A 22,886-nucleotide genomic window follows, 5' to 3' on the forward strand; every position below is an offset into this window, starting at 1 on the left:
TTCTTTGGCTTCACTCTTTCCTACATTATTCTTAACTTCCCCCTGTTTATTTTGTACCAACCAATTATGCTTCTTAATCCCTGCACCATTTCCCCATTTCTCCCTCTTCTCCCTCCCAGCTGATAACCATCCAAATAATCCCCATACCTATGATTCTATTCCTATTCCGGTTTGCTTAGTTGGATTTTGTTTTGTTTTTTTAGATTGAGTTGTTGATAGTTGTGAGTTTGTTGTCATTTTAATGTTCATAGTTTTGATTTTTTTTTTCTTAAATAAGTCCCTTTAATATTTCATATAATAGTGGCTTGGTGATGATAAACTCCTTCAGCTTTCCCTTGTCTCAGAAGCACTTTTTCTGCCTTCCATCCTAAATGATAGCTTTGCTGGTTAGAGTAATCCTGGGTGTAGGTCCTTGCTTTTCAACACATTGAATACTTCTTGCCAGTACCTTCTTTCTTTTGAGAAATCAGATGATAGGCACCCCTTTGTAGGCAACTCTCTGCTTTTCTCTTGCTGCTTTTAAAATTCTCTCTTTATCTTTCACCTTTGGCATTTTAATTATGATGTGACTTGGTGTGGTCTTCATTGGGTCTAGCTTGTTGGGGACTCTCTGTGCTTTCTGGACTTGTATGTCTATTTTGTTCACCAAATTTGGGAAATTTTTCTTCATTCTTTTTTCACATAAGTTTTAAATTTCTTGCTTTTCCTCTTCTCCTTCTGGCATCCCTATGATTCAGATGTTGGCATGTTTAAGTTGTCCCAGAGATTCCTAAACCTCTCCTCATTTTTTTCAATTCTTGTGTCTTCGTTCTGTACTGGTTGACTATTTTTTTCTTCCTTCTATTCCAAATCACTGATTTGGACCACAGTTTTCTTCCCTTTACCATTGGTCTTGTGTGGATTTTCCTTCATTTCATTTAGTATAGCCTTCATCTCTTTCCTTATGCATTTGCCATACTTAAGCCTATCTGTCAAGCCTGTGAGTATCTTTATTACCAGTGTTTTGAACTCTGTGTCTGTTAGGTTGGCTATCTCCTCATCACTTAGTTCTCCCACTGGAACCTTGATCCATTCTTTCTTTTGGGCCATACTTCTCCGTTGCTTCATCTTGACAGGCTCCTGTGTTTGTTTCCTTCTGTGTCTTAGGTAGAGCTGTCGCACCTGTTACATTGTAAGTGGCAGAGCCTTAGGTATTCGTCAGTATGGGTGACCTGTTTCACCATGTTGTGGCACTGTATTTGGGGGAGGGGTCTGAAAGGGAACAACGCCGCTTGCTCAGAACTCAACCCTTTTCCAGGCACTTCTGTATGGGACTGGCACTTCTCTAGCTGTTGCCCTGGCTGTTGTTCCCAGAGTGGGTGGGTCTGAGGACATTCTAGGATTGTGGGGGCCCTTTAAACAAGTGGACTCTACTGAGAGTCTGGCAGTTTCTTCCCCCGCCCCAACCCCCATTGGTTTTCATAGTCAAAAGCAATGAGGCTTTATTTTCCCCAGCACTGGAGCCGTGAGCTTCGGGTCTTGTCTGGTGCTGGGAGTGCTCCCCAGGTGTCCCTCCCTACTTTTTTAAATGGGTGACTGCGCTTTCTGCCAGCCTGCCACTGCCGCCACTGCTGCTGCCACCACACCACATGCTCTCTGCCTGGGCTCTGCCCATCCTACCTATCTCTATGAGTATTTCTTCTTTATAGCTTTGTTTGTTGGACTTCCATGCAGCTCAGTTTTCTGGAACTTCTGGTTGTCTGTAGTTTTGAGGTAGTTATATACCTTCTTGGTTGTGGAGGCTGACATAGCATGCCTGTCTAGGCCCCCATCTTGGCCGGAAGTCCTATTTATTTTTCTTGACTTATGATATTGGCTAGAACGCCCCTCATTATGCTGAATAAAAGGGGTGAGAACAGATATTCTTTCCTTGCTCCCCATCTTAGAGGAAAAGCCTTCAGTCTTTCACCATTGGTATCTGCAAATCTTTTTGTTTTGGGGGTAAATGCTCTTTGTCAAGTTCGGGAAGTTACCTTATATTTGACATACACATTTTGAAATGCAATTGTGTATCATTAAAGTAAAAGAGAACTAAACAGTGGAGAGTATTTTATTATCATGTCCATTTTGTTTTATGTGATCAGTAATGAAAAGAAAGCTGTGGTTCATAGAATTATAAGATGATCCTCAAGATTCCCTCTTAGTGGAGTACATGCCCGTGTAATCTCTGGATATGATGGGGTATCACTCACATGATTATGAGCATGGTCTCATCCTCAGCACTGTGGATATGCTAGCACTATGCATAATAGCCAGGCCTGTGGATATGATGAGCTAGCATACACATGATTAGGTGTTATATGGCACAGTTGACTTTAAGAAAGGTAGATTATCCTTGTTGGGACTGATAAAGTCAGTGAGCCTTTAAAAGTGACTGGCTGTTCCTGAAGAAAGACTCAAAGCATGGGGAAGATATTATGCAAGGGGTGTATCTTTTTTATTTCTGGCTTCTTTAGATTTGAAGGTGCTGTGTCACAGGGAGAGCAAATGGTCTCTAGGAGCTAGAGACAAGGAAACAGGGATCTCAGTCCTACATCTGCAAGGAACTGAATTTTACTCCAACCGTATAAGCTTAGGAGAGGACTCTGAGCTCCAGAGGAGAATGCAATCTGCCAATATCTTGATTTCAACCTTGTGAGAACTTAGTCATATAGTGCTTCCTGCCTAGTCTTTTGACCTACAGAGCTGCAAAGTTCATGGTAATTTGTTACATAGTGATAGAAAATAATATAAAAGTCAACTAAGATAGTTTGGAATATTGCTGGAATCAAAGTACATAGTGGATATTATACTCCAGTGACTCAAATGAAACCCGAAGTCCATTCACTAAATTATGCTCTTCCATGCATTTGCAGGGGCTGGTTGTACATTAGATGTTGTGTCTAGAACTGAGGACACTAGGAGAATGAGCCAAGGTCTTTCCTTGCTATTGAAGGAATTATTCCAGAGTTTCCACCCAGATTCTCTCAGTATAGTCCCCTCTAAGAATTGTTTCATTATATTTGTATTCAATAATTAGACTCACATCCTTGTAAAAAGTAAGCCATCTGCAGTTCTTGGGTAAACACCTTGCCGTTTCTGAGCTTGAATTATCCATCAATTAAATACCATATTTCTTTGGGAATATGTGAGGGTCAAATGGGATATAGAAAACCATACTCTTTAAATCAGAGGTAATGATTATCTTTCTATGGTATAGCTCCCCCTTTTCTTTTCTCCCTCTTGGCACCTCTCCCTCTATTATCTATCAACCATCTACTGTGTGTTTGAGATGCTGGGCCCAGTGGGAAAATACAAAGATGCATTAGACTTCATATATCAAGGACCCAGGTGACATCAGGGTGGCCACTACCTATTGCTTCAGGTAGAGCGAATGGTGATGCAAGCATCCTGAGGGGATCTGGAAAGGGTTTGCAGTCAGACTTGAGCTGGGCTAATTGAAATTTGTCATCATCAACAGGTGTCTCCTACAGAGCCAAGCCAGCAGGAATATTCAGCAGGTCATTCCTTCTTGGAATCACCTCAGAATTGATCTTTGCATTGCAAAAGTTGGTCTATTTGACAACACTGCACTGATTTGTTCAATGGGAATGAATAAACCTTAATAATAGAAGTGGCCAACTGGAATAGACACATGGTTTTGATTTTTTAGGACCCAACAATTTATTTTGCATGCTGCAGAAACACAGTGATAACAACAAAATTGTAAAATACTGAACAAGCACAAAACAAAACGAACAAGCAAACAACCATACTGGACTTCCAAAACCTGTAGGAACTTGAGAGGGAACAGGTAAAATGAGCAATGTTCAAACACATTGTGGGGCAGGGTGGAGGTGGCAGGAATGACTGTTGACAGCTCTGGAGTCCTAACACTCAGGCACTCCCTAGTGAACCCAGATTATAATCAGCATAAATCTAAGTGACTGCCAGGGCCAAAGCAGCCATGCCTGGTAATGTAGTCTGTCTTAAGGGCATTTTGGCTTAGAGTAGCTGCCACCATTACTGTCACCAGAGGGCTCGCCCTGCTCTGGAGTCCTGCTTTATTCCTCCCCTTTGGGAGCTATGTTCTAGCAGCAACTACCTTTTTCATGGGACCAGAAGTACTTTCTATGCAGAACTACCTTGGTTGCAATTTTTTAAATTGCTTTTTTTTACATTGATAATTTATATTTGTCACAGTAAGTACCAAGACAAATATAATAGATTACCTGAAATCTCTAAGCCCAGAAACAAACCCATCATGAATGTTTTGCTGCATTTCCTCTTAGTCTTTTTTTCTGTGACTATACATTGAACAACTCACATATAGTTGGGATTTTATTGTATTTATTATTTACTTATTTGCTTTTCTCACTTAGGATTTCCTGAACCTCTTTCCTTTACATTAAATCTTTCTTCTTAGTGTTTAATGTCTGACCAATATGTCAAGAGTTGGATGCTTGTGATGTTATTATCCAGTTTCTTTGCAACACATATAAATACACACATGTACATACATACCCAATTTTTGTTCTGATTTTTATAAGAAATAAGTATAACCTGTAATGAACATGTTTATTATAGCTTTTAGTATAAATTCCTCTGGCTACATCCCTCATTAATAGATTTAATTTCTAAAGTGGAATTACTTGGTCAAATTGTACTTCATGAGTTATACTGAATTTAAAAGTTGATCTCATATGTTCAAGATAGGTAAACTTACCACAAAGATTGAAATAAGTTCTAAACATCATCATTGGACAATAATGTTGTAAACCTTGGATGTTCTGGCTCTTTCTAATACAGTAGTCACTAGACATACGGCTCTTTACATTTAAATTTTAATTCATTAAAATTAAATTAAATTAAACATTCAGTTCCTCAGTTGCACCAGTCACATTTCCAGTGCTTTAATGGCCCCTCACCCTACCCCCACCCCACCCCGCATAGCTCAAACTGGAGCCTTGCCATCCCTGCAGGAAGTTCTGTTGGACAGTATAGCTCTAATAGCTTCATGAGGTCGTGCATGACTGTGTTTGGAACTTAGCTAAGTAAGACTAAAATATGAATACTTATTTTGCATGTAATTAATTTGGTTTGTTACAAACAGATATCATAGTAAAAAGTTTCACCATTCCATTGAAGATTAAAAATATTGTATCATTTTGAAAATGTAAGAAAATGGAAACTCAGTGCTCTGTCCTGCTTGCTCGTCCTCTCACAGGCTGAAAACAAAATGTCAGTGTTTAAACTAACATCACCATGGATAATGATTGCAGGTTACTGTGTACTTATTATGTGCCAAGCATGTAACTATTGTAACTTCACAGGGATGTTAGGAAGTACAGTTATGTACCACATTTTACAGAGAAAGAAACTGATGTACATAGAGTGCAAGTATATTTCCCAGGGTTACGCAGCCAGCATGTGCTGATTCCTGACTGGGACCTAAGCCCTCTGGCTTCGGAGTCCACACTCTTTTTTTTTTTTTAAATATTTTATTTATTTATTTTTAGAAAGAGGAGAAGGGAGAGAGAAAGAGAGGGAGAGAAACATGAATGTGTGGTTGCCTCTCTCACACCTCCAACAGGGAACCCAGGCATATGCCCTGACTGGGAATCAAACCAGTAACACTTCGGTTTGCAGGCCGGTGCTCAATCCACTGAGCTACACCAGCCAGGGTTCAGAGTCCACACTCTTAACCAACTCCTAGATTGCTTTTCAGGAATGTTTGAGACTCTGCTAGAGAAAGGACCAGTGCTACAGAACTGTGTATACATCATCGGCAGCTGTCCGTCTCGAGAGACGATGGCGTAGCTTCTCGAGAGTCTATCTGCACCGCCGAGAATGGCTGTGCAGTCCAACTCGGGAGTGACAATCCCTGCCGCCCTTGTTACAGGTGAAGGCAGATGGCTGTTGTTGCTGCTGTTGACGCTGCTTCCGCCTCGATCTTTTCTGGAACGCCTCCTCGTTGCGCGCAGCCTCTGCGTGTGACGTACCTTGCCTGACCGCGAGCCTCCAGGCTAGGCGGTCGTCTGCTTGAACTTCCCATGTGTTGAGATTGATGGAGCATTGTGTCATGTCCTTTTTGCAGATGTCTTTGAACCGCAGTTTTGGGCACCCTGTCATCCTCTGGCCTTCTGCTAGCTCGCCGTAGAGGAGGTCTTTGGGAATACGGCCTGCATCCATTCTTTTGACATGGCCGAGCCACCTGAGGCGTCTCTCACTAAGAACTGCATGCAAACTACTCATGTTGGCTCGCTTCAGCACCTCGGTGTTGGGAACCTTATCCTGCCAGGCGACATGCAGGACGCGTCGCAGGCACCTCATGTGGAAGCTGTTGAGTTTCCTTTCGTGCCTTGCGTAGGTGGTCCACGTCTCGCTGCCATAGAGGAGAGTGCTGAGTACGCAGGCTTGGTAGATGCTCAGTCTGGTTTTCTCAGTGAGGCTGGAATTGTTCCACACTCACCGGTTCAGTTTGGCCATAACTGTGGCTGCCCTGGCGATTCTCCGGTTGACCTCCAAGTCAACTGACAGAGAGCTTGAGATGGTGGACCCGAGGTAAGTGAAGTCGTTGACAACCTCCAGGGTGTATCCGTCGATGGTGATGCATGGGGGAGTCCCCGTGCCTTGAGCCATAACATTCGTCTTCGTCAGGCTGATGGCTAGTCTGAACTCCTTGCATGCGTGGGAAAGGCAAGTGACTAGCTGCTGGAGTCCCTCTTCGGAGTGTGATGTCAAGGCTGCGTCGTCGGCGAAGAGCATCTCACGGATGAGCACCTCTTTGACTTTGGTCTTGGCTCGTAGACGGGCCAGGTTGTAGAGCTTGCCATCGGATCTGGTGTGAATGAAGACACCCTCGCTGCAGTCCTTAAAGGCGTATTGGAGGAGCATGGAGAAGAAGATTCCGAACAGCGTAGGCGCGAGGACGCAGCCCTGCTTTACTCCGCTGCTGACTGGGAAGGCCTCAGAGGTTGCGCCGTTGTAGGACACCGTGCTGTGCATGTTGTCGTGAAAGGACATGACCACAGCAAGCAGATGTGGTGGACAGCCAATCTTCCATAGCAAGCTGAAGAGTCCGCTTCGACTGACCAGATCAAACGCCTTCGTGAGGTCGATAAAGGCGAGGTAGAGTGGTTTATGCTGCTCGGAGCTGGCCGATCAACAGTGGACATGATCTTCTCCCTACGCCAGCTGTGTATACATAAATGAAGAATATCTCTCAGTTGCTCAAGAAGTATCTACACCAAACATACAGAGAAGCATATCCTACACAGCCTTGTTCTCAGGGAGGTTCCACAGAGCCAGATCCGATCTGGAACGAAGAGTGCTCAAGGGCAGCCTGGAGACACTGTTATTCACTGGTACTCCAACACTGTTTGATTTAACCAACTCTGTTAAAGCAGATGTATATATTTTACACATTTCTTCTCTACCAGTCTTTTATTATGGTGCAAAGTTTTGTTAATGAGCCTGGGAAGAGAAAGGAGGAGAAGGCAGTTTTAAAATGTCAACATCTAAGAGCTTGACCTCAGACACTTGATGTGGATATTTGTTTGCCGCTGAAGGATCAGAGGTGACACATTTAAGTAAAGCTCCTAAAGGCTTAAGCTTCAGTAAGAGAAGACAAATCCCTAACAGTCTTGAGGGTGGTGGCCAGATCCAGGCAAAAAGCAGTCTGGGGATTTTCAGTTTCCACCTTTTCCAAAAGGTGTCACTCTAAGGCAGCAGTGGGGAGGTGGGAAGGAGGTGGAGATAGAAAAGTCAGATAAGAGTAATTGGGAAAATGAGATTAGTTGTCCTTGTTTTAATAGATTCTTCTGCCCACAGCAGTGTGGTCTGCAGAGTGGTTGCTGTCGAGGGGGGAGGGTTTCAGCGTTTACCTTCACCTTCTGATCTCAGGGCGACCACCTCTGTGCCCAGAGCAGAGCAGAGCTGCGCCAAATCCTGGCTGTTCCCACAGGACCAATTCATGTTCCGGTTTTGCTATAACCTGGGACACGGGTTTCTTTGGCTCTGTGTTCTAGTGCAAATGGACTACCATCTTCTTGCAGTCAGGATCAAGTGAAAACAGGACACCAGGATGGATGCTGAAGGCTGAGGCCGAAGAGCTCATATATTTTTAGAATATAGTTTTAAAAGCTATTTAAAAATTTCAAATTATCAACACAAAATAGACACTAACTCAATACTGGCATATAACTTAAGAAAAATATATTTGTTCTATCAAAATATTTGGAGATCAGCTCTTGCCAAGCAAGCCTCTTGACTAGCACTGGACGCCGCCACGTGCCGGGAAGACACACAGAATCCGGAGCGTGGGGTTTGGCAGATAACTGAGAGAGAAGCTGGTCTTCAAATATTTAGTTAAACAACACAAACGTATGCGTAAGTTTAAGCCGACAGATGTTAATGATTTAAGGTCTTAAACAGGTTTTTTATTTTATTGTTTTAAGCTTCGCCATTCTCTTTAAAAGTTCCAACAGTTTTTCCAGGGCTGGATATAAGCACTAGACTCTTTAGAAATTCATCTGATGGTTTCATTATTCTCAAAGTGTACAGAGTTTTGTGTTATTCAAATACAATGGAATAGTCCTGGTAATTTAACCATTTCATGAAAGAATTTTTATGGTCTGCCACATAGAATGACTTGTAAAATCAGAAATGGCACATGGTTACTTAAAGGTTTGCTTTTATAAAAATTGGTGACACCAAATAGATATCTAGCCTGAAGAAACCTTTAGTTATTGTGTTCTAGGTATGTAACACCAAGCCAACGTGTTTTAAAATGTAATCTTAGCTTTGTAGATATAGGATTAGAATACTAGTCTTGCCATATCTGGGGACCTTTTAGAAGTTTATTTATTTATTTATTTTCAGGAAATTATTTTAAATGAAATATCTCGAGTATATAGAAGACTTCTGAAGTTGCTGTGAGTTCTTTTGTTTTCACTGAAGATGGTGTTCTAGGAATTAAATAACCTTTATAAAGCATTATTCACACTCAAGAAATATTGTCTGGTCAATTACCAATACATGGGTTGCTAAAAGAAGCAAATGTATCAAAATTTCTCAAAAGTGTTTATGGGCTCAGGATTGTTGTGATTCTCCAAGCAGCAGTTCCCTAGTGAACAGGACCACAGCCCCCGCCCTTGCCTGGGTCACTAGCACCTGTTTCTTACCCTCCTCTCCAGCAGGCCCTCCCACTGCCTGTTTTCCGGAGGCTGGCCGTGAAGCCTAGGGCAGGATTGGCTCCTGTTTTATTCTGGCGAATCATTCAGTACTTTAATAATTTTCAAAATCACAGTTGTGATTAAATTGTTGTTTGATTTAAGCTTGCCTGCCAAACCAGATGGCTTCTGAGGACAGGTCTGTTACGAGTGCCTGGTTGAATCCCTGGCACATAGGGAACGCCTGCGGAGGTGGTGGAATGAAGGCAGGAAGGAGGGCATGTCTCCCAAGTCTCAGAGGAGACTGCAGAAGGCATAGCAGAACCAAGAGCTACATGCTTCTACTCCAGCTCAAGGCCCGGGAACATTTTTATTGTGCCAACTTGAAACTTACAGGTTCCTGGGTACTCTTGACAGCTGCTGGGGTGGCAGTGGGCATAGGTCCTCCATCCATTCAGGAGCTGAGTAACTGAGCCCCCTTGTCTCCATAGAAAAGAGAAAGTACTTGAGGCAAACAGAGAGCAAGAACTTGAAGGACGTTTGGTGAGGATGGCAAGGAGACCACTGATTTATAGTGTAGGAAAGTATCAAGTCCAGGCTTACACTTCATTCATCACTGCACTAAGTGACTCAAAGGGGGGTGTTTCAGAATCACGTTTTTGCATTCCCCTTACTGCCATTCCACAGGTATTTATTGAGTGTGGACACTGGTACTGTGTCAGGTGCTGATGGGGTTTCCAAAGAGGACAGAGACGTGGTCCTTGCCTTCCAGGGTATTACAATCCAGTTGTAGCACTAAGCACACACATGAAATAGTTGTGTAGAAGTGGGAAGAGGTATTGATTAGGTGGTAGAAACTAGGTGCAGACAGTAAGAACTAAAGACACTTGGGTTGAATTAAGGTAGCCTGGCTAGAAACCCATACTGGGGACAATGGTAAGTGTCATGCACTGAACACTTCCAGGAGGTCCTGCAGAGAGGGCTGGATGCTTTATGTATATTACCTCCATTTATGTGCTATAGCCTATGTTTCCTCCCCAGTTAGAGGGAGAACCTGCAGGGTTTGTGAGAGATCAGTAATGTCCAGGGTTCCCAGGCTTGGCTGCATTTTGCAATCACATTGGAACCATCTGTTATCTTTAATGAAATATTGAGGCCTAACTTCCACTATCAAGCATTTTGATTTAATTGGTAGGGGTGTGGCCATGGCATCAGGATTTTAAAAAGCTTTGCAATAGGTTCTAATGTGCAAAAAAGTTTAGGAAGCATTGGGTTAAGATTGGCTTAAGGTCCCTGAGATTCTCTTGATGGAGCCAAAGCTTGACCCACATCTGCCCACTTTCAGAGCTCTAACTTTCCATTACTGCACCCTACATTTGCACCCTGTGAAAGAGGCCAGGCCTCCGTGACACAGCATTGACAGATGGGTGATTTCAGGAACTGGAGGGATCCGCATAGGGTAGTCCAGGAGTGTGTCTGCATGTACTTGTGGCTGTGTTAGGGTAGGGGACAGCAAGCACAAAATCTTGAATTCAGTAATAAGCAAACATAAAACAGGCTGAATACTTACCGGGCACTGTATGAACAAGAGCCGGCACCGAGTACTAGGCACCAAGTACTAGGCATTGTTCTCAGGGGATCACCCATGTTAACCCATTGAATCTTCACAAAACCCCTTTGAACTAAGTTCTGTTTTTACTTCCACTTCAAAAGTGAGGTGGCTGAGGCTCAGAGAGCTCACCCAGAGTGACCCAGCTAGTAAGCAGTGGAATAGCTCATGAATTTGTTTGTAACCACAATGCTATGTTGCCTCTTCTGTTAAAAAGGTATTACGTGTTTTCATATTTGCAAATCCTTGCACTGTGAGCTTTACATTCACTGTTTCTGCTTTATTTAATACTGTCATTTAATAGCACTTCTTATGAGAAGTACTGTTGCTATTGATGAGGAAACAAAGACATTTTCCCAAGGTTCTATATAGTTAATGAATGTGAAAGCAGTGTCTTTATCTGGTTTCACTATCAGGGTAATGTTGGCCTTGTAGAATGTGTTTGGAAGCTTTCCCTCATCTCCAGTTTTCTGGAATAGTTTCAGAAGAATAAGTATCAATTCTTCATGAATATTTGGTAGAATTCACCTGTGAAGTTATCTGGTGCTGGATTTTTGTTTTGGGGCATTTTTTTTAAATTACTGATTCAATTTTTTATCTTTTTTTAGAAAGTATATTTTATTGATTATGTTGTTATGGTAGTCCCAGTTATTTTCCCTTTGCTCCCCTCTCCCCAGTAGCCTCCTTCCCCCAGCAATCCCACCCCTCTTAGTTCATGTCCATGGGTCATGCATGTAAGTTCTTTGTCTTTGCCCTTTCCTATATTATTCTTAACTTCCCCCTGTCTATTTTGTACCAATCAATTATGCTTCTTAATCCCTGCACCATTTCTCCATTTCTCCCTCTACCCCCCACCAGCTATAACCCTCCAAATGATCCCTATACCTGTGATTCTGTTCCTATTCCAGTTTGCTTAGTTGGATTTTGTTTTTATTTTTTAGATTCAGTAGTTGATAGTTGTGAGTTTGTTATCATTTTAGTGTTCATAGTTTTGATCTTTTTTTAAAATAAGTCCCTTTGACATTTCATATAATAATGGCTTGGTGATAATGAACTCTTTTAGCTTTACCTTGTCTGGGAAGCATTTCATCTGCCCTTCCATTCTAAATGATAGCTTTGCTGGATAGAGTAATCTTGATTGTAGGTCCTTGCTTTTCATCACATTGAATACTTCTTGCCAGTCCCTTCTTGCCTGCAAAGTTTCTTTTGAGAAATCAGCTGATAGTCTTATAGGTACCTCTTTGTAGGTAACTCTCTGCTTTTCTCTTGTTGCTTTTAAGAGTCTCTCTTTATCTTTCACCTTTGGCATTTTAATGATGATGTGTCTTGGTGTGGTCCTCCTTGGGTCTAGGTTGTTTGGGACTCTCTGTGCTTTCTGGACTTGTATGTCTATTTCCTTCGCCAAATTAGGGAAGTTTTCCTTCATTATTTTTTTCACATAAGCTTTAAATTTTTTGCTCTTCCTCTTCTCTTTCTGGAACCCCTATGATTCAGATGTTAGCACATTTAAAGTCGTCCCAGAGGTTCTTAAGCCTCTCCTCATATTTTTCAATTCTTGTTTCTTCATTCTGTACTGGTTGACTGTTTTTTCTTTATTATATTCCAAATCATTGATTTGGACCCCAGTTTCCTTCCCTTCGTCATTGGTTTTGTGTGGATTTTTCTTCGTTTCATTTAGCATAGTCTTCACTTCTTCCCTTATGCATTTGCCGTACTAAAGCATATCTGTCAAGCCTGTGAGCATCTTTATCACCAGTGTTTTTAATTCTGCGTCTGTTAGGTTGACTCTTTCCAAATCTGTTAAGTTGGCTATCCCCTCATCACTTAGTTCTCCCACTGGAACCTTGATTTGTTTCCCCTTTTGGGCCATACTTCTCTGTCCCTTCGTCTTGACAGGCTCCTGTGTTTGTTTGCCTTTGTGTCTTAGGTAGAGCTGTAGCTCCTGTTATGGTGTAAGGGGCAGAGCCTTAGCTATTTGTCAGTACAGGTGACCTGTTTCACCACCTTGTGGTGCTGTTTGTGGAGGAGGGATCAGAGAGGGAACAATGCCACTTGCTCAGCACTCACCTTTTTTTCTTTTTTAATGGAGAAAAAATATATTGTGAAATTACCTAATTACCTGCCTTAGCGTCCCTGGCTGGTTTGGCTCAGTGGATTGAGCGTCGGCCTGCGAGCTAAGTGTCGCTGGTTCGATCTTCCAGTCAGGGCACATCAGAGAAGGAAAATTCTGACTCCAAAAAACCTCCACTGCCTTGCGGCATACCTCTTCAGGGGAAAGGCTAAGGGAGTAAACCCCGACAGAAAATCCGGAGCCGGAGTCCCTAAGGCGGTTTGACGTTGTAGTCAACACCGGCAACTCCTGCGGCACACCTGAAGCCAAGCTGTATTGACTCCGTCTTTCCCTTGGACCCTTCAGCTGCGAAGAGAGGGGGGGTCTGCTGCATGGGCAACAGCAGACCCTCCATATCACCCTGCCCAGGCTCTGTAGCTTCAGCTTCACTGGAGAGGACACTCCAGCGTCATCACAAGATGTCGATTCAACACGGGAGGAGACAGATACCGTGTCACTCCCGAGTCGGACTGCACAGCCATTCTCGGCGGTGCAGATAGACTCTTAAGAAGCTACACCATCGTCTCTTGAGACGGACGGCTGCCAACGACCTGCCTTAGCTTATCATTTTCTTTACAAAGTGGCATAGCATAAAAAGTACAAAAATTCCTCTGGTAAAAATTAGGTTAATCAGAATGTAGACTATATTTCTGGAAAAGATATATGTCTGCACAGGAAAAAAAAAAAGGTTGGAAGGATATACACAGACATTAACAGTAGTACGTTGGAGCACTCACACCTTTTCCAGGCACTTCTCCCACTTCTGTATGGGACTGGTGCCTCTCTAGCTGTTGCTCTGGCTGTTGTTCCCAGAGTGGGTGGGTCTGCAGACATTCTAGGACTGTGGGAGCCCTTTAAACAAATAGACTCTGCTGAGAGACTGGCAGTTTCTTCGTCCTCCCCAACCCCTACTGGTTTGCACAGTCAGATTTTCGCTGGTGCTGGGATCCGTGAGCTGTGCGGTCTGTTCAGGAGCTGGGAAAGCTCCCCAGATGTCCCCACTTTTTAAAATGTTTGACTTCGCTTTCCACCTGCCTGCTGTTGCTGCCTCCACCACACCACATCCTCTCCGCCCAGACTCTGCCCCTCCTACCTGTCTGGATGAGTATTTCTTCTTTATATCTTTCTTTTTTGGACTTCCATGCAGCTCAATTTTCTGGAACTTCTGGTTGTCTCTAATTTTGAGGTATTTGTATTCCTTCTTAGTTGTGGAGGGAGACCCAGCTGTCTGTCTAGGCATCCGTCTTGGCCGGAAGTCTCCACACCTTCTTATTCAATTTTGTTATTATTAATTGGTCTATTCAGGTTTTTAGTTTCTTCCTGATTAAGCCTTGGAAGATTATGTCTTTCTAGAAATTTATCTATTTCTTCTAGGTTTTCCAGGTTGTTGGTGTATAATTTTTTATAGTATTCTCTTATAATTCTTTGTATTTATGTGGTATCAGTTGTCATCTTTTCTCTTAATTTTTAATTTGATTTACTTGGGCCCTCTCTGGTTTTTTTGTTGTTGTTGATGAGTCTGGCTAAAGTTTTATCAAATTTGATCATTTTATGAAGAACCGTCTTTTAGTTTCATTGATATTTTATATGCTTTTTAGTCTCTATTTCATGTATTTATGTTCTAATCTTTATTGTTTATATTCTTCCACGCATGTTGGGCTTTACTTGTTTTTCTTTTTCTTATTCCTGTAGGTGTAGTGATAGACTGTTTCTTTGAGATTTTTTGTTTGTTTCTTGAGATAGGCATGTATTGCTGTGAATTAGATTTGCCTTTGCTGCATCCCATAGATTTTGTATTATTATATTTCCATTTGGCTCAAGATTTTTTTTTGTATTTGCTACTTGAATTTTTTTATTAACAATTGATTGTTTGGTAGCATGTTTAGCCTCCCCATGTTTGTGTTTTTACAGCTTTTTAAATAGTTTCATACCATTGTGATTGATTTATTTTGTGTCCTATGGTGATCTGTCCTGGAGAATGTGTACTTGAAAATGAAATGCCTAGTCTGCTGTTTTGGGGTGGAATGTTCTGTAAATATCTATTAAGCCTTTTGACCGAATATGTCATTTATTTAAGACCTTTGTTTCCTTGTTGATTTTTTTGTCTAGAAGACCTATCCATTGATGTAAGTGCAGTGTTAAAGTTGTTTACTATTACTATAGTACTTCAATCTCTCCTTTATTTCTGCTAATATTTCTTTTTTATGTTTAGGTGGTACTACATTTGGTGCATAGATGTTTACAAGTATTATACCCCTTTTTGGATTGATCTCTTTTTTATTATGTAATACCCTTCTTTATCTCTGTCCATTGTTCCGGCCTTTGTTTTAATGTCTGTTTTGTCTGATATATTTAAGTATAGCTACTCTAGATTTCTCTTCATTTCAATTTTTATGAAGTATCTTTTTCCAATCTTCACTTTCAGTCTGTGTGTGTCTTTCAATCTGAAGTGAATGTCTTGTAGGCAGCATATGCATGGGGCTTTATTATTATTATTTTAAAATCTAATCAGCCATCATATGTTTATTGATTAGAGCATTTAGTCCATTTACATTTAAAGTGTTCATTGATTGATATGTAGTTATTGCAATTTTATTAATTGTAGTTCTTTTCTGTTCCTTTTTTATTTTTCTTGTTCTCTTCTTTTGTACATTGATGACTTTCTTTAATAATTTGGGTTCCTTTCCCTTTATTTTGTGTGTATCTATTATAGGGTTTTGGTTTGTGGTTACCATGAGACTCATATATAACAAGCTGTGTTTATGGCAGTCTATTTTAAGTTGATGGTCACTTAACATCAAACATATTCTAAGAATACTACATATTTTACTCACCCCCCCAGCCACATTTACATTTTTTTAAATTATATTTTACACTGTGTGCTTGTATGTGTATCCTTTAACTTATTATTGTAGTTACAGATGATCTTACAACTTTTGTCTTTTAACACTATTAGTAGCTTTATAATTGGTTCATCTACTACTTTTACTAAATGTTTGCCTTTATCAGTGAGATTCTTAGCTTTCTTATTTTTAGTTTCAACTTTTTCTTTTCCACTTAAAGAACTCCCTTTAACATTTCTTATAGTATCAGATTAGTGGTAATGAACCCCTTCAGCTTTTGCTTGTCTGGGAAACTATTTTTTCTTCAATTCTGAAAGATAACATTTCTGGGAAGAATATTCTTGGTTTGAGGTTTTTTTCCCCCTTTCATTAAATAATACTTGAATATGTTGTGCCATCCCTTTTTGTTCTGAAACGTTTCTGCTAAAAAAAATAAGGTGATGGTCTTATGTGTTTTCCTTTGCTGCTTTTAAACTTTTTATCTTTAACTTTTGGTATTTTAATTATGATGTATCTTGGTGTGGGTCTCTTTGGGCTCATCATATATGAGACTCTCTTTGCCTTCTGGACTTGGATATTCATTTTCCTTCATCAGGTTAGGGAAGTTTTCAAACACTATTTCTTCAAATAGATTCTCTCTCTTTTCCTCTCTTCTTCTTCTGGGACCACTATGATGCAACTGTTGCTGTGCTTGATGTTGTCTCAGAGGTTTCATAAACTATCCTCATTTCTTTTCCTTTTCCTTTTCTTTTTGTTGTTCCTATTCTGTGATTTGGATTTCTGTAATCATGTAATCTTCTGTTGATTTCTTCTAATATATTTTTCATTTTAATTATTGTATTCTTCAGCTCTGACTGGTTCATTTTTATGTTTTCTGTCTCTCTCTTTACAATCTCACTATGTTCATCTATTCTTCTTTTGAGTTTGTTGAGCATCTTTATAACCAGTGTTTTGAATTCATTATCTGGTAGATTGCTTGTCCCTGTGTCATTTAGTTCTTTTTCTGGGATTTTATACTGTTCTTTTGTTAGGAACATATTCCTATGTCTTCTTATTTTGGTTGTTTCTCTGTATTTTTATCTGTGAATTAGATGACATAACAGCCCCTCTCTTGGTCTTGAAAGAGTGGCCTTGTGTAGGAGCTTCCCCTTTGTAGAGTGAGTGTGCCAGGTGGCCTTGGCAGGCTGGCTGGATCTGTAGCTGGTGTGGATGTGGGCCATGGGAAGTCCCAGGGCAAGGTGCACCAAGGCCTGAAACGGTAGCTGGAACAGGTGTGAGACACAAGGTGTCCCAGGGATAAGCAGCACCAGAGGTGGCTTTGGCAGGTGAGCTTGAAGCTGTAGTTGGAGCAAGCTGTGGAGATTTCTGAGGGTAAGTGGCACTGGCCAGGAGCTGTAGTTGAAGCTGGCATGGGCTGAGGGTGGAGCCAGGAGCTATGGCTGGGGCAGGTGCAAGCCACATGGAGTCCCAGGGCAAGCGGTGGAGCTGGTGTGGTCTGAGGCCTGGGGTCTGGGGCCTGGGGCCTAGAGCCTAGAATGCACTAGGGTGGCCTTGACCAGCTGGCTAGAGCTCCTGCCTATGCAGTCAGGGTGGTGGGGAACACAGCAAATGCCGCTCTCTGGAGACTCCCACCCCAGAGAGAGCTCCCCCTCATCCAAACTGGTGGATGCTCTAAAGTTAGAAAATTGACTTTCTTCCCATTTAGTCTAGGTGCCCTTTAAATGATTGCTTTTGTGTTGTACCCCAGTGTCAGTGTGTCTGTATGACTCTCCTCAGTATTCTACCCCCTGTACAGGTCTACTTGTTGGGCGTGGGGTTCCCACAACACCATGTCTCCATCTCTCTTACCTCTTTCTGTGTGGTTTCTCTATCAGTTCTTGTGAAGAAGCTGTTCAGTCAACCCTCAGTTCTTCTTCAGGTAGAATTTCTCTGTTTGCAAGTGTAGATTCAAAGTATTTGCAGGAGGAGGTGAGTTGCCACTCTTTGAAACCCTCCCGATCTCTCTCTCTCTCTCTCTCTCTCTTTTTTTTTACATTTATTTTGATTTTTATTACATTTTTAGAAATTATTTTATTGATTATGCTGTAATAGTTGTTCCAATTTCTTTTCCTTTTGCTCCCCTCCACCCAGTACCCCCCTTTCCCTACAGCAATCCCACCTTCTTAGCTCATGTCCATGGGTCCTTCATATAAGTTCTTTGGCTTCACCCTTTCCTATACTATTCGTAACTTCACCCTGTCTGTTTTGTAGCTACCAATTATGCTTCTTAATCCCTATCCTGATCTCTTTTTACGCTGCTAATGAATGAATCAAAAATAGGAAAAAAGGAGGAAAAATAAGAGCTTCTAGTCATATTTAGGATGTTCTATGTATTTATGTGAGAAACTAAAAAGTTTGTGATTGTATTTTAAATTCTGTATATTTGTGAGGTTAAAGAACAATGCTATTTATTTTCCAATTAAACAGGTATGGTTCTATGATTTTAACAGGTTAACCTTTATATTCCTTGCTTTTTAAAGAGTTTTTGGTTTTGGCTTTGAGTTACATTACATGGTCATCAAGTTTCCTCTTTTTATCAGGGCAAAATGGAGGGTTTTATAAATTTCAAAAGCCTGTAATTTACCTTGGATGTGAACTATAAGGCTTATTCTGAATAAATTCCATGTAAAGCTACAGAAATTGTGTAGAAAGTCTTTATGAATTGAAACTTAACATGTCACTGACACGTTTTGAAGCATGTTTCTTTGCCTTTAGTGATGGATGAGCCCATTTTGCCAAGGTAGCTGAAAAGGTGGCTTAGAAACCCAAACATTAACTCTGGAATCTAGAAACTTCCTGGAACTTCCATTGATTTAAATCAGCAGAGTGGATGCAGCCTGCATCTGTGCAGAGGGTGGCATGCCACCAGCTTGCTGCATGGAAGTCTCTGGAACAGAACTGTAAACTCCAGCCCTCTTTGTTGTGTGTTGGTTTTTAAATGTCCCCTGAGGTTTGGGGAGGATAAGGCCTTGCCTTGGGGCTTCTTGGTTCAATTTTTGAGGACCTGGCTGAAAAACGTGGATATTTGATAGTCTGACTTATTTCTATGGTGTTAGCACCCTATAAAAGTTACATGTCATTTATTTCAAGTTTAGAACCCTCTCAAACTTCAGGAGCAAACCAAACTTGAACCTTTTGTGGCTGGAATTCTGTTCCCTTTGGCCAAATCTTGCTTCCTGACTGTGAGTCTGGGAGGTGAGGTGAAAGGGGGCTCCTGAGGCCCCTTGGACATCAAATCACTTTTTGCGAAACAAGGCTTTGATAGGTTAAAACATGAATAAATTTGAAACACGTAGATTAACTTCCTGTCAGTATACTATAGGGCCTACACACAAATGAATGTTGTCCCAGGCAAAGTGCATTTTGAATGTTGCCTTCCACTAACTGTGAGGCAATGTCTCAGATTTTTTGCCACAGTTGAAATTGGGTCAAGTCATCCACCCTCCACTTCTAATAAATATATTATACAGTTTCTCTGAAGGTTATTTGACAATCCAATAGAATAAGGATCTTGGAGAAATTTGGACATTTCTTGTGTTTTAAACATTTAGTTTTTTAGCCAAGGACAAAGGAAAAATGGACTTCAAGATACCCAGTTCAAGGATGTCTCTGATTCTTTTGTCTATTTAAGAACACAGGCTAGCAAGCAATGCCTTGCACTTGAACAAAGGAGAAATAACAGCATGTTTCATGTGCTTTTCAGATAGAGGAACTGATGAATGCATTGGAGAAGACCAGGCAGGAACTAGACTCCACCAAGGCACGCCTTGCCTCCACGCAGCAATCCCTGGCTGAAAAGGAAGCGCATTTGGCCAACCTTCGAATAGAAAGGAGGAAACAACTAGAGGAAATCCTGGAGATGAAGTGAGTACCCATTTTTGTTCCCTAGTCTCTCTCTTCTAATTGCTCTTTAGGGATGGGAAAGGGAAGGCTAGAGAAGGTGAAGAGAGAGCTTGGAGGACTTGACTAGTCATTTCTGGGACTACATGTCTTTTGCTGTTGTTGTTAATTATAGCTTCCATGTTCCAGTTTGCACATTTTTCACATCTGTTGTTTAAAAAAATGTATATCCAGCATTAGATTTTGTATGTCTGTGTATTGTGGATGGCTCTGACATTCTTAGGTCTGTCACAAGGTCTGAACTGGCCAAGAAACAGAGGCCTCGTTAAGCACAATGGTAATTTGAGCACTGCTCACAGTTAAGTGGAAACTTTTCTGAGGAGGTATTTCTTAATTGTGACTATAACTTTGCTAATTATATTCTTTTCACTTGTGTACAATGCCTGGCTTGTGTTGCCTTTCATGGAGTCTCAAGGTTGGCACCTCTTTGTTTAGAAAGCAGGACTCTGACTTGCTGAGCTGATAAAAACAGGCTTGGAAATCCTCCTGTACCCTCTACCCTTTCCTGGGAAAGGGTAGTTAGTGGGGGAGACTGGAACCAATCACTTTTAAAAATTTAATCAATAAAGTACAGCCACCTGCTGGGCAGTGGCCATTCCTATGGGCCCATGACACACCCATCTTCATCTAGGTCTTAATTTGCTCTCATAATGAATTAATATTATTATGGAAGAACATAGTAAAGAAAATTACTCAAAGGTTTTAGAAATAATCAATTACTATGAATCTGTTTCTGAAGAAGTAGACAAGAAGCAACATCTCTCTATATAAGTTTTAAAATGAAATAATCACTAAGATACAATTTCAATCCAACTTCCTTCCACAATAAGAGGAAATATACATAATTATGGCATCTTAAGCCTGTAACATAGACTTTGGAATTGGTGGCTAGGTATGGAAAAATGACCTTCTCTTGACCCTACAAGTGGTACACATGGTTAACATTAAACCCAGAGAGCTTAGATCATGGAAAATATGGAATGAAATATTTTGAAAGACTTAATAATGAGGGCAAAACTTTTATCCTTCACCAACTACCTCAGTTTCTCTAAGACCAAAGAATAACTAGTTACTTTTCACATATAAATTCATATTTTTCCTAATAAAAGATGATAGAATAAAAACAGATATTTTATCTGGTTAGAAGTCAGGGAATTGAAATTCAAAAAGATTTCAAGTAATTTGCTTAAGGCCATCTGGCGAGGAGTAAAACTAAAATCTTCTATCTTAAGCTCCCTTTCTCCCACCTCATTTTCTGAAGAAGCTCACATGAGCACTACCAAGTCTGGAACTTTTGTTTTGTGAGTCAATGGGTACTCATACTGCCTAGGACACTGCCTGCCATATGGTAGGTGCTCAATCATTGTTTGTTGAACAAGTGAGTAGATGAATGTGGAGGCTGGATTTTATGTAACTAAGAAGCAAAGTATTTCAATCATTTTTTACATTATCGCCTTGATCAATAATCTATTTCCAATACCAGTACATTGAGTTCATCAGCCTTTATTCTTTTACATTCACATATTCCACATCTGCCTCTTTGTGTTATTATGTGTCAGTTCAGCATAGTTTCTCTCATTGTTCTCCTGCTGTTCCCAACTAAACTTTCTATTTCCTGGAATCACTTACTATGCCATTTTAAGGAACTTACCCTTTCTCCCTTTTTATAAAAAGAGCATATTCTTTCCATTTTATGAGAGAACAAATAATGATGAAGCATGCTGGTTTGGGAGTCATATGACCTGGGTTGAAATCCTGTTGCTTCTATTTGGTGGCTGGGTGACTTGAGGGAAAGGTCCTTACCATAGCTGACCCTCCAGCTACCTCCTGTAATGACTTTCTTGGGGTGGTTCTGAGGAGAGGTACTCAGAGTAGGGCTTCGCACATCAAAATCACATATGTGTATAAATGGTGCTATCAGCCAATGAAAATATGTCATTTGTTTAGTATACTTTGTGAAGAGTATCATTTATCTAACATTTGAATTTATTTTTTTAAAACATAAACCTTTTTTGTGTATATGTTTTTCCACTTAATTTCATGATTTCAGATAGCACTTAACTAAGACCTCTTGATGAATTGCCACATTATTATTGAAGTGCTTAATCTGCTACCACTACAAAATAAATACAAAATTCCTCTGTTAATTCCTTTGGTAAAAGTAACAAAGCCCCACTTCGTTAAGCCCAATATGGATCCCATTCACTATTTACCTGGCTCAGAAGCTCCATTTACGGGCTCCTTCTTGGGACTATAGGGACACAGGTATGGAGCAATTATATTGACTGAGAACACCAACTAGATAAATCAGCCTCTTAGGCTGTTCAAGCCATCCAACTGGTTTGATTGATCTTGATTTGTAAGTTGACATATTGATTACTTGACCTTAACCCAGTCCATGTATGTATGTGGGAACTGTCAGATGGGTATATCATTGTCAGTACTTACTATTACTCTGTGCCAAGCACTGTTGATTTTCTTTCAACTGGCAGGCAATATGAAAGCAACTTTCAGCCAAGTCTACCCAGCTTCCAATCCCTGGTGGGAAGGGAGAGGCTGTGTGGTCTTAGAGGGAAGAGGGTAGGGCCATAAGTTAAGAGTTTGGAGATGTGATCTCATCACTCACCCATAACAGGAGATCACTGTCTGTTTGCCTCTTCAGTATCATGGAGGTGATACTTGCTCGGCCTACTCTATAGAATTGTTGTAGGGAATTTTTTAAAAAGTAATAAACTGAAATTAATATAAGCCAGCATATGTGAAAGTGCTTTGAAATGTAAAAGGGACTTTCAAAATGAAAGGTGGTGTCTGTTAAATTCATTGCAAAATCAAATGGCACAGAGTTTTAGAATTGAAAAGCAGCTGGGTCCAGCATCCCAGTCTGCATCAGCCAGACTCCCATCTGCATCATTACTAACAAGGAATTTACCAGGTCCTGGTGAACGCCATTCACATTGGAAGTCCTGGGTTCATAAAGTGATGGTTCATGTTCTATGACTCTTGCAGGTAGCTCATTCACCTCTATATGGAACTAAAATGGCTTTCTATGTAATCTTACCACTTGTCTTGGTTTTTGTTCCAGAGCTACAAAGAATTTGCTTGAACCCCACCCAGAGGACAGAAATCCTTTTAGATATTTGTTTGAGTAATAGTGTTTATTTTAGAAAAAAAAGAACAGGAAGAAGCAAAATTAA

General features: G+C 40.8%; 1 protein-coding gene across 3 annotated transcripts in view; it reads left to right on the plus strand.

Annotated features, from left to right (window-relative positions):
* Positions 1-22,886, plus strand: part of ERC2 (ELKS/RAB6-interacting/CAST family member 2) — a 926,792-nt gene that overhangs the window by 540,515 nt on the left and 363,391 nt on the right. For all 3 annotated transcript variants that reach the window (XR_016512310.1, XM_090282950.1, XM_090282949.1), the window contains exon 12: positions 19,496-19,656. Coding sequence is in view for 2 of the 3 variants with exons in the window: in XM_090282950.1 (XP_090139076.1) it covers positions 19,496-19,656 (161 nt within the window). In the remaining variant the exon portion in view is untranslated. The remainder of the gene's footprint in view (positions 1-19,495; positions 19,657-22,886) is intronic.

This window comes from Furipterus horrens, unplaced genomic scaffold (genome assembly GCF_987537825.1).
Source record: "Furipterus horrens unplaced genomic scaffold, mFurHor1.1.pri manual_scaffold_7, whole genome shotgun sequence".
NCBI classification, from domain to species: domain Eukaryota; kingdom Metazoa; phylum Chordata; class Mammalia; order Chiroptera; family Furipteridae; genus Furipterus; species Furipterus horrens.